This window comes from Trachymyrmex septentrionalis, unplaced genomic scaffold (genome assembly GCF_001594115.1).
Source record: "Trachymyrmex septentrionalis isolate Tsep2-gDNA-1 unplaced genomic scaffold, Tsep1.0 scaffold42, whole genome shotgun sequence".
NCBI classification, from domain to species: Eukaryota; Metazoa; Arthropoda; class Insecta; order Hymenoptera; family Formicidae; genus Trachymyrmex; species Trachymyrmex septentrionalis.
This window is the reverse complement of record NW_017305590.1, coordinates 492353-505191: the sequence shown is the minus strand read 5'-3', so window position 1 is coordinate 505191 and position 12839 is coordinate 492353. Positions and strand designations below refer to the sequence as shown.

The 12839-nt window shown below is 30.3% G+C and overlaps 1 protein-coding gene across 1 annotated transcript; it reads right to left on the bottom strand.

The window, feature by feature from the left end:
- Positions 1-349: 349 nt before the first annotated feature.
- LOC108751220 (sodium- and chloride-dependent GABA transporter 1-like) lies at positions 350-11875 on the bottom strand. The gene is made up of 11 exons (XM_018491294.1): positions 11538-11875; positions 7533-7838; positions 6767-6901; positions 6319-6447; positions 5370-5499; positions 4229-4600; positions 2794-3010; positions 1727-1879; positions 1416-1619; positions 849-1019; positions 350-689 (listed from the first exon to the last, which is right to left on the bottom strand). The coding sequence occupies exons 2-11, from the start codon at positions 7831-7833 to the stop codon at positions 552-554; spliced, it is 1950 nt and encodes a 649-aa protein (XP_018346796.1). The 5' UTR covers positions 7834-7838; positions 11538-11875; the 3' UTR covers positions 350-551.
- Positions 11876-12839: the final 964 nt, after the last annotated feature.

Sequence of the window (12839 nt, the reverse complement as noted above, 5' to 3'; positions counted from 1 at the left end):
TAACAGCTGGCATAGTTTATACAATATATCAACAAAAACTTTAAATAATCGAATTTTGAACATGTCTTACAAGACAGTATATCCTTATCTTCTTTTTAAAACATTAATCGTTAGTAAATTTAATATATGACACTATATAATTATCACATATATGTATTACAAATAATTTCTCTTAAAGAAAATATTTTCGGAAATTGTTTCTTCTTCAACAAATAATTTAAATATTATTAAAATATTATTATAATGTTAAATGTTACGATCAACCAGCTATTAAGGAATTAAGGAGAATCTCTGACATCCTTATTAAAAATACATCACTAAAGAAATATATTACTGTCTTATTATTAAATAAATAATAGTACGATGATTGCTTAACTGAGCATACTATATGAAACTGATTAGTTTGACACGCGTTCATTTTGACACAAATTACTACTGAATGTCCAATCGTGCTGGACCCACTATATATAGATATATATATTTATCTTACTATAAATATTACTTTTACGATAAGTGTAACCTAACAAGTTAGAAGTAATCGGTAACGCTAATCATGTTTGACTCAGGAAACTGTTATTTTTCGTAATTAAGCCTGCGCTGCTCTCTGACATAGGTATCACGGCTGACTTTTCGCCTTTTGGTAATTTTGCATGCGATTTTATGTTCGGTTGTATACCTTTCAGGATGTTCTGAAAAAAAGTCAAGTCGTAATTATATATTACATCTAGAATTCAAATGAAGCCCGCAGCAATAATTATGGTCATTACGTATGTACACGATAATAATGCGAGGCAGCTTTTTCATATGCATTATGCATATGATTTGCACGCAAATATGTTCAAATTTACCTCTTTAAATGATCCTGGCGTACTTATTATGTAATATAATGCATATCCCGGTATCCAAATCATAGATGAAAGGCTCAAACATACGCCAACTACTTCTGCCCATGTAGGATACTCGTAGCTGCTGCCATATTTCAGTGGTTTATATTGCACGATTTGGAATATGAAGATAAACTGGAAAAGTAAAAAAAGAAGTTTGTAATTTTACTGTAAATAACATATTTTACATGTTTTTACATAATGATTTCGAGTTACATTGTAAAAAGGATATGTAAAATTATATAATTAATATGTGGAAAAATTACACATTTGTAGTGAAAATGTATAAAATTATGCGTTTTTTAAGATAATTAATATTTCCATCTTTAGTAAAGAAGAATAATTTTATTTGGACATTTACGTGTATATGTTAATATACATCTTTAATAATGAATCTCAAAAAACTCATTATAAATATTGTAATTTTATATGTAATTTTTTTACAGTATGGTCCGCGATCAATTCTCTTTGAAGAAAGTAATAATATTTATCTACTGTAAGATATGATTATATGCAAATGTAAGTACTTACGAGCATAATCACCGGCGCGAGTACAACCCAGCATATGTACCAGAATTTATTTAATCGAATACCCATCATCTGATGCACGCAGTCACAGAACTTCTTTGCTCCGAAAATCCATGATATTGCGATTGTTTGGAAGAAACAAACCCATAGAATAGACATTCCGCTTGCGGAGTAGAAGTCCATCAGTTGGAAAATATAAATTCCCCCCTGAAACGTAACATTTTAATTTTCTTTTTGTTCATAAATTGCTCCTGAAACTTTCAATTGTTCCCCTCGTATACATATTGAATAGAAGTGTGTTTTTAGATACTAACGTTCGTAACCATCGGAATTCCCAGAGCGAACATTATCAGGCAGATAGCGATAGTGAATTTGATTCTATGTGGACGAAGTGTATCCGGCCAATAGTCAACCATACCAGTTATGAAAGATTCCACGATGCAAAATTCACTGTCGATGCCGAGTATCTGCATAAAAAATGAAACAATTCATATACCTATAATTCAATATTTAAATGATGACAAATGAAACAATTCTAGTCCCTCCATTTGCTTAGCCATTGCTCTAAAATCTAGATGTAAATTTAATATGATATGCATTACAATACTACATTAACATTGATATTTAATAATCTATTAGCTAGAAATATATTTTTTATTATTATCTACACCAGGTCTGTCCAAAATTGAGTTAAATATTTCTATAATAATCTTGTTGAGCTAGATAGATAGAAAATAAAAAGATAGAGCAGCTAATCACTGGACAGAGCTTTTTGTTTTCTCTTTACTGGCTCAACGAGATGATGGAGAAAGACAAGCGTTTAGCGAGTTAAGTTTTGGACAGTTCTTCACGATTAATCTTTATTATTAATCCATCTTATGCAATATAATCGTATGAATTATAATTCGAGTTACAAGATTAGAAAGCAAATTAACATTTTTACAAAAAGAAATTGAACAAAATGATTTGAATAATTATATTAATTGAATTCGTAAACTGTGAAATTATTTACAATAAAATATAAACGCCACTACTATATTTGCTTATACAATTTTTTGTATAAGTTGGCTAATATTATTTTACACTGCTCAAAATATAATTCACTGGATTAAAAGTCAAATTTACTACTAAATAATTTGTTTTGAAAGAAGAAAATACTGTTTTAAATCTTTTTCTTTAACTTATTTTAGTAGCCTTGCATAAATTTTAGTTTCTATAGATATTTCATAATTTTTTTAAGCAAAAAACGATGTTAAATGACGATCTATGGAGAGAAACTTCCTGCCGAAGGCGACAACGTGTTCAAACCCTTTTATAACGATGCACATGAAAAACATAGACGGCGACAGCCGATTCCGTCGTTGGAATAACAATTTCTTACGAGCAGCATAACGAAGAATATAATGGCCCACAACGAAGCACCGGGTAGCTTCAAAACGACCTCGGGATACGTGAGGAAGACGAGACCAGGTCCGCTCTTGACAACCTCGGACACCTGCGTTTGCTGTTCTTGGGCGATGTGACCCAGTATTGAAAACGTTACGCAACCGGCCAGAAGACATGTCAGGGTGTTGACTACGCAAGTGATTATTGCGTCTCTGCAAGACAAAACTCCCTTTTTGAAAGACTCCAGCAGCGACGACACCACGTTTAGTGCGTCGTGGTTAAAGACTAGAGCACCTTAAAGCCGTAACTACGATTCTCGAATTTAATTTACGAAATAAGCCCAACGAAATCTGAAATGGCTAAAGTAACGATATATATGGATTGTTCGAACCATTTGGAATTGCGAGATCAAATTAAGTTGGATTAGGGAAATATATGTTCTTATCATCTTTTTTTTTCTTTTTTTTTTCTTCATATATTGATGCCTCGACATTCTGATGAAAAATTGATGAAAATTGATCAGATAAGCAAACTCCAGGGTTGGGTAAGTTAATGTTTTTTTAACTAAGTTAAGTTAAAATTGACAATCTTGAAAATTTAACTTAGTTAAGATACAAGTTAATTTATAATGAAATTAATTGAATTAAAAGTTAAGTTAATAAAAAAAAGTAATTGAAAAATTAAAAGTTAAAAGTTAAATTTGTTTTTTTTTTTTAATTCATTCCAGAGTTTTAGTCTTATAAATAACGGAAATGACAAATATATACTTTATTTAGAAAATACTCTATATTTTAATTACATGTTTTGTTTATCTTATATACTGTTTAGTATATAAGATTCATCTATGAATACTGATCCATGGTATGGCTAATGCTTCAGACACAATATGAGAGACTAGCGATAGTAATAAGGAATAATAGATTTCAACCAATCAGAAACTAGATACATCGAAATACACGGTTTCTGACAGATTGAAATCTGGGGGTCGATTGTGTAATTTGAAATGAGGTGAAACTTACAAAAGTGAACAAATTCACTAGAATATTTATAATTTCATTGGTCAATACCTAAATTTGCTCACTTTTGCAATTTTCACCTCATTTTAAGTTGTCGCAATTGCCGCGTATTATGTCTAAGACTTAACTTCAAAGAATTAAATAAAAAATTAATAGTTACGGATATAAAACGGTAATTAAATAAAGTTAAAAAGTTAAGAGTCTAAAATGTAACTAAGTTAAGTTAAAATTAATTAACTTTTCATCTTTTTAACTTAGCACTACCCAACTCTGGCAAAATTTATTATCAAAATTTAATGCTATGGGAGCGAGACGTCTTGTCAAATAAGCAAAATCTATTATCAAAATTTAACACTGTGAAAGCGAGACGTCTTGTCGGTGTCCAGCCAGATCAGGTGGAACATAATCGCTTACCTATAACAATTATGATGAAATTTGTTGTATGAGCCCAGAGCGGGCAGGGCACCGGTGCCGATGCTGTACGCAAAGAAGATCTGAGTAGCACCGTCTATCCACGGTCCAGGACTGAGCAACTCCTCCCATCGTGGCGTCACGTAGTAAAGCAAACCGTCGTAGGAACCCTCCAACGTCACCGCTCTTCCCAAAAGAATGAAAAGCACCACGTACGGGAACAAGGCTGAAAACCAGATGATCTTACCGCTCTGATGAAGACCGCGACGGATGATCAAGTAAACGAGCAGCCAGCCGATAATCAAGCAGCCTAATAGCTCCCACTGGATCTTGCCGATGCTCTCGATGCCGGATGTAATGCCGAGGACTCGTCGACTGAAAATTCGTCGTTTTGTTAATTCAATGGTGCCAATAAATAATTTGGCATAACGTGACTATATTTGTATAAAATATTGCAAATATTATTTTCCAGAATGCTTCTAAAAAGAAAAATGACTATAAATATAAATATAAATAATATCTAGATTTAAACATAAATAATAGACGTGAGCATAAATATCAGATTGAATTAGAATTATGCATGTTATATGATAATGTATACTAATAATGTATACGGGCAAAAATTGCATTTTCATGTTGCGATGATTTTTTATTTTGCTTGATCTATTTTATGAGGGATATCTAATCCGATGATAGCTGCTATATTAAGTTGATTAAATTGCAAAAAATGTGACGTATATATATTGCTAGTATTGTTATTATATACTATCGAAATTATACATTACGTAAACGAATTTATACACGAGGGAACTCTGCTATGACCTGATTTAAGAAAATCAATGTTGCATTTCTTGTAGTAACCATGTGAATCCTCTAATATTCATCTTATATCACAGCCTGATTTATAAGCATATCACAGCCTGACTCATAAGGGAATATAAATCTGACGCATATATACGTATACCATTTTGGCTCAAAATTTTCAAAGTTTTCAAGTTTGAAAAGTTTCTTAATTTGGAGGTTTACTTAAAAAAAAAAATTAAATTAAATTGAACGTTTTCTTCATTTTCCATCACATTTGTTATATGCAATATTTTATAAGCGTTTTATATTTTGTAGCATTTTTTAATAATAATTTACTTACTCCCAATACTCTTCTACCGGTGTGGTATGGTGACAGGTATTATTTTCAGCAGAATTTGAACAGTTTATTTTTCCGTATTCGCTGCTTTCCTGAGTCGCATCATAACAATCATCAGTGTTCCACCATTTACCTGAAAATGAAATCACATAACCGTCTACGATAAATAAATGGTTACTTATATATTAAATTTATTCAGAGCTCTCTTTATGATATCGTATTATTTATTATACAAATTATATATGAAAATAAAGTATTTTTAATTAACTTTTTAATTTTTAAGGACGTTCTCCGAAAAAATCCATTTTTTTTTAGATTTTTCTGAAATTTACAGAATAAGCTTGTTTTAGAGTCCTATATAAACATATATGCTTTAAAACTCAATACTTGGAGGATTAAAAATCGAGATATTCCACTTCAAAGTTGAAGCATTTAAAATATATATACTTATACATTATAAAATATATATACATAGGATTCCTATCTAAAGCTTATTCGAAAGTCTTTTTATTCACTGTAAAAAGTTTTTTTTAACAATTTTTTGAAACAATGAGACATAAAACTTGATATTACAAAGAATAATATGAAATTTGAATCGGTTTCCGGTATTCATTTTTAAGATATCATTGAGCAAAGTAAACAAAGTAAGTAAAGTCGCTATTTTTTCGATTAGCAGCACTAGCGAAGGCAGGAGACATTTTATATTGTATAAAAAAGACTTGTATAAAAACATTAATACTTATAGAATATCACTTATACCATATATGAAAGTGAAATAAATTTTCATAAAAATTTTCATAAAAATAATGATGAGCACTAATGTACTCATAAGGTTGATCACAACTGCAATTGGAGAACGTCCTTAAGCGACAATATTATTTGAAATATGACATAAGGATATACGTATTATAATTGTTAATGTGTTTAATAATAAGATAGATGTGTTATTTACCACATCCACTCCAAGGTACTTCTGGTAAATTCACAAACATGCTTATTAGATAAAAAAGAGTCCAAGCAATAATTATGCAGTAATATACATCGAGGAAGAATACAATGGTCATCGTAGCATATCCCACACCTAAAATTCAATAATATATTATGTCTTACACTAAAAAAAATTTACTAAATCTTAATACACATTTCTTTGAATAGTAAACATTTACTTACAATAAAGAAATATTTATTCTAATAAACAAATGATAGTTAAATCAAATTAATAGTTTTTGTATCAAATAAATATATGTTTACATTTAGTAACTATTTACTAAAAATTACTCAAACAAATATTTATTAAACTTTAGTATTTTTTAAAATGTAATTTATTGTAATGTAATTTATTAACATATTTAGGCTGTACAATTTTTCCATTCCTAAAGATATCAGAAAATAATTATTACCTTGCAGTAGTGGACATAACTGTCCTACTAGCGACATTCCACCAGCTCCAAGATATTGTCCAATAGCGACTTCTTGAAAAAATATAGGGATTCCGCAAAACAGCATTGCAATGCCATAAGTGATCAAGAAAGCGCCTATTAAAAAATTTAAAAATTCCAAACTTTGTTAAGGAAAAAATCATTTATTGTTTTATATAAATATTAACAACAATTATTTTATGTCGAAGGAGTATAAACAAACAAATCCATTGGTCCAATCTAAAGCAACTTATTCTTGCTCTTTTTTATCTTATTTTATTTTTATTACATGAACGTAAAAGAAATTTAGTAGGTAAGATAGTAATTAAACTCGAGAAAGCCGCAATTATTAAATTTTAATACAAGCCGTTTCCATCATATTAAGGATTGCATGACTTAAACTCTAGAGGAATAATTATGAATGTCGGACGTCACTGAAATCCGACGCTGTCTCGTCCCTGACTATAGTGACAAATTTGATGTTCTGGAAAAGCTTCTAAATTGAATAACAGAGTTCTGTTACGACCTATACATTAAAATGATAAATACAAATTATATAAAATTTTTAACTAAAAATTTACAAATATTTTTTATGCTAATTAGCTATATATGTTAGCAAAATAATCTTTTTATTTTGATAAAAAATTTTTGATAATATGCAATACAATAAATTTAAACAAACAACGATTGAAAGTTTTAATGATTTATTTTGTTGATATATGACTTAAATCCAGTATCATCTACTTACCACCGCCATTTTTATAACATAGATAAGGGAATCGCCAGACATTTCCCAATCCGACGGAAACACTTATGCAAGAAAATAGGAAATCCAATTTATTGTCCCATCCGCCGCGTTCGGCATCCTCCTCTCTATTACTAATTTCAGTCATTTTACCCTGTGGCGAAGACACCGTCATCTTCGGCACAGTACGAGACGGCTCACGCCTCTTATCCGTCGCCACCGATTTGGCCTTGAATTGTATGAAGGTCTGATCGGGGTCGACTTGATCTTTCTCCTCGCCCCAGTAATACATTTTCTCCGCCATGGAGTCTGAAATACACCGAAAATTGATACTGAATATCTAGAAGGAAGCCAATCCTTGAACGTAATTGAAGGGATGAAACGCAAATTCTTGCGGCCTTCATGCGATCGATTATCATGATTTTGTCCTATCTTATAATACAGTTAAGTAATAATTCTTGTAGAAAGGACACGCGATGTCTTACTATAATTTCATAGAATATATGATAAAAAACTTTATATTCATTTTTTTAACATTTTTTGAAAAATAGGTTGATAAAACATCATGAATATTTATTCTATGAAAATAGAATTTAATCTTCAAAATCGAATAGTTAAAATTTAAAAATATTTAAACTTTTTGTTCCTTTTTTCAAAGTTAAGTTTCGAAACATTTGGATTTCCTTCTATTTCTTTAAGCTTCTTTCGGAAAGAAAGATACAAGAACTTTTAACTTCTTCTATTACTATTATTAGTTTATAAAACTCTAAGTCCCTATTCTTGAAAAAAAAAACGTATACGAAAAACTATAACATACGTTACTATACTATAATACTTTTTATGCTACTTGTATTTCTCTTACTTTTACGTATGCGATACTTTTCAAGAATAGGAATCCTGCAAACTATTAATGTCTCTTTAATCTAACCAATTATGCAGATTTTTTTCAATGCGAGTTAATCTGATAATAGCGGCGATTATATTTCCGAGTGAGCAGAAGTACAAATACATGTCTTCTCGACATTTCGCCATGACCTCTATTACATTCGGAGGAAAAAAACGATGCTACAACAGTAAATTTCTCCGCTCACGTTCTGATAAAGCCCAGCACGCAATTGCATAGTATGCAATTACAAATGTCGTTCGGAGTTGTATTTCCGATAAAACTCTACTCATTTTCATTTACCTCGCCGATTTTCCAATAGATATGTATGTTTGCAGAGAACATGTGTATATGTATAGAGATATATAATCTCGCTGACCTTTGAATAGTATCATGTTAAATGGCACGGTTATATTGAAAATGAATTACTAATAACATCGCAGATGTTAAACTAAAGCAAATTTGTCAATGTATTCTCAGCATTGTATATTATAATTTATATTGCTTTCAAACTATTCAAAACAATTTTTAAATATACAAGAGAATATTCCTCATTCAATTTTTTGAGAATAACAGATATCTTTTACATTTATCTTTTATTAATTTTTTAAATTCAGAATTATTAGATATGTAATTGGATATTTTTCCGATTGTTGTGCATATTTTTATACAAAACAATAATTTTCTTTAAAAAAAAAAACGAATTTGAATCTCATAAGAAATGATAAAAATAATTAAAGCTGCAGCGTATTAAACTATTTAGAACAATTTCTAAATTTATAAGAAAATGTCTCGTAAAATTTTTCAGAAATAACAAATATCTCTTGCATCTGTATTTTATTGATTTTTTTAACTTTGAAATTCTAGTGCAATCTGAGTACTTTTTCCAATTATTGTGCCAATTTTTATATACGTTAAAACAATAGTTTAAAAAAAAAAACGAATTTTACATTCGTAGAAAAACATAAAAAATAATTAAAAATTGATCCTCCCATATTTTTTTATATTTATATTTTGTTACTTGCCATTTTTGTTATATTTTCTTCGAACAATTTAAAATCACATTTTTTTCTCGGAGAGAGAATTATCTTCACTTCGCCAGCTTTTAATATTCAACATATTCGTGATCGATATTACAATTAAACTTTTTAAACAAATTTATATTGAATTAACTGAAAGATAAATTTCTATTTATACAATGCTGGATTTCTTTTAGAATCATTTGTTTTAAAGTCAACATCGCATTAGCCATTCAACTACGCAAAACATTCAACTACGTAATTAAATTTTTTCCTCTCTATTATCGATAAGATTAATCTGAAAGGATAATAGAGATAATTATTCCAGATTTATATATTCCGAATCGCGGTATTCTGATATTCTCGATAGCTTTATATTTTTCGCAAAACCTCGCTTTGAATTTCGATGACCAGTACAGAATCTATACAACTGGTTTGCTGTTCAACGTACCGCAGCCATTCGTGCGTATTGTCGTAGCTACACGCGTGTTTGCAGTTACATCGCGTGTGTTCGCTCATTCACATTCATCTCCCTCTCCTCCAGGAATTCTCTCCCTTTCTTTTACTATTGTAACCCGGCCGATTCAGGATCGGCAATGAAGAGGGTGCACGTGCCAAGTAATGTATACACGTGTCTACGTACGTGTGTGTATGTAACGTGCATATATGTTTGCGTTTATGAGCGCGAGCGCGCCGTTGGCCGTGCGCGCGCTCCACGCTCATGGATGCTGAACGCAAAATCAATATCAAGTTTACATCGCGTCTATGTACACACGTGGACCGTGAATCTTGTCGTAAAATTCGGATCCGACGCAACACCGAGGTCGCTGATACTCAATTAGATTGCAATTGCATCAGAACGTGATCGTACTAGTACTGGAGAATCAATCGGGAGTATTTTGAATTAAGGGCTGGAAAAAGGGAGGTCACGTAAAAAATGAAATGCGTACGCTGAAAAATAAAAATCCACAGAAAATTTAATAACGAAGCGGAAGATAAATTTCGAAGCGACACGCGAGCGTAAATCGAAAATACAAGTATATATTCTGTTACGTAATTTATAATACAATAAACAAAAAATATATGTAAAATATTGTTTTATTAATATATGTTATCAAAAACATTGACGGTTCATTAATATAATATATTAAAAACATTGTTTCATTAAAAGAGATATTAAATTTTTTATATATTCTTATAATTCTTTGCTGAAAGGAATGTTAAAATAATTGATTTTTTTTCCCATCTAATACTTGTTTTTTATAGCACATGCTAATGAAGTTATATTTAGCGTTGTTTTTAACAAAGGCCACATTATTTAATTATTTTTTACTGTTAAGCCAATTTTAATTGATATTTTTGAAAATAAGTCAATAAACGAATAAATTTAATATAACGCAACATTTTTCAATGAAAAACTATCGTACACATACAAAGAGCATTGGAAGATAATTACAGCTTAATTAAAAAAGAATTATGCTCAATGGTATAAATTAGTTTTCTCTTATTTGACATGATTAAAATTAATATTTGAAAAAATTATAATTTATAAATTTATTATACGTACATAGTGTAATGCTACGTTCATTCTTGCCATAATTAATAATTCTTACATAGGATGACGATGCAGGTGCTCCATCATGCGCTTGACTGCGCGAGGGAAATACTTAATCGTTAAATGAATCGCGTAGGTCGTGTACGAATATAATCCTGATCCATTACACTTATCGATTATCAGGTTACTTGAATTAGGTTTGTTTGAGGTTTGTTTAGGTCCATTATTATTATTATTAATTACAACGCATTAACAGCGTTCTCGATTCCCGAATAGGTAACTTTGTGCAATCTCTTTCCAATATTAATGAGTATAATTATTTATTCACTGCCTTATATAGTTAGATGCAATTCGCGTCTCAGTCGCGATAAAAACAGTTTTTGTTTTTTTTTAACATTATTTTATTTATTCTAAATTCTAGACGTGCAGGCATTTAGATCATTTAGACAACGAAACTAACGCAAATATTTCAATGTCTTAGTTTACGTTTTTGCTAAAAATTGATAAAAATCCTAATTTAATATAATTTTTCCAAACCTTGATCGTCTTACCAAGGAATGTTCACAGAATTCCGATGTAGCAGCCGTGACCGTCGATTTTTTGTATCTGGTAACAGTCGCAAAATTCAATACTGCGTATAATCACATCGTACAAGGAAGCAGACGTTAGTTACGCCGCGTAGGACCGTTCACGCCCGATTCCGCTTAGGATGACCAAATTCTCTCCTAAATCTTTCCAAGGTGGTTTTCCCGATCGGAAATCGATCCCACGGTGACTCACGGGTATTCACTTGTCAAGGGTGACGTATCGAAAAGCGCACTTTTGGAATGAATAAGATTTACTTGATATATGTCGTGTTGACCACGAATATCTGCGACCTACCCCACAAGGGTTGTAGTTACAGAGTAATGCTCCGGTTCAAGATGGGGAATGTTACCCCTTCCGGACGCATGCGCATTTCTGTGCATCCCCCTAGCCGGCGAAGCAAAGTGACGGAGTCCTGGGGTCTGGCGGAGGCGGCAGGACTTTTTACTCGATAAATAATCAAAGAGCCCGAGGAGGGTGGCTCGACGTATACACTGGGCTTCATAAAGCTCTTTTTAAGATACTAACAAGGAGATCGTTGTCGTTTAACTTATTTTTTACGCAGCTTAACTCTTCTTTTTCCGATATTTCTCACGATATTTTTTTTTTATTATTTTCTATGAAATTAATAAAACAATTAATAAAATATTGTTACTTATGTGAATAAATGTTATGGAAACAAAATAAAATTTTAATATTTTCAAAATCGTAAAATTTTTATAAAATTTTATAAAAAATATTATAATGTACTCATATTATAAACTACTTATAAAATATTATATTAAAGAAATAATGTATAAAGCCATTTTATTTATTCTAATCAGATATAATGATGAATATAGAATTTTTTTATTATCTCTAATTCTTAGTCCTAACGTTATTAATGAAATAAAAAAATTTAAATCCCACATTAATGAAAATTATCATTATATTGAGCGCTTAGAATGATTGATGTATACAGTTTATTATAAATTTGTAATTTTTGTATGAGAAGAAGATATATTACAAATATTAGAGAAATTTATGAATAAAGTGTTAAAAATGTATACATTTATTTATAAAAGTTTTATATACATACACATACTGTATTAATATGATTGATAGCATGTGTGCGATCTCATGTAACGTTACGCACATTATTTTTACGTAATTATTGTACGTCTTTAATGATCATTCGACTATCGTTCAATCTCAAAAAAAGTTTTAGTTTTACATATTATACGTATAAAATATTTCTGTAAAAAATTTTATAAATTTTTTTGGAGCAT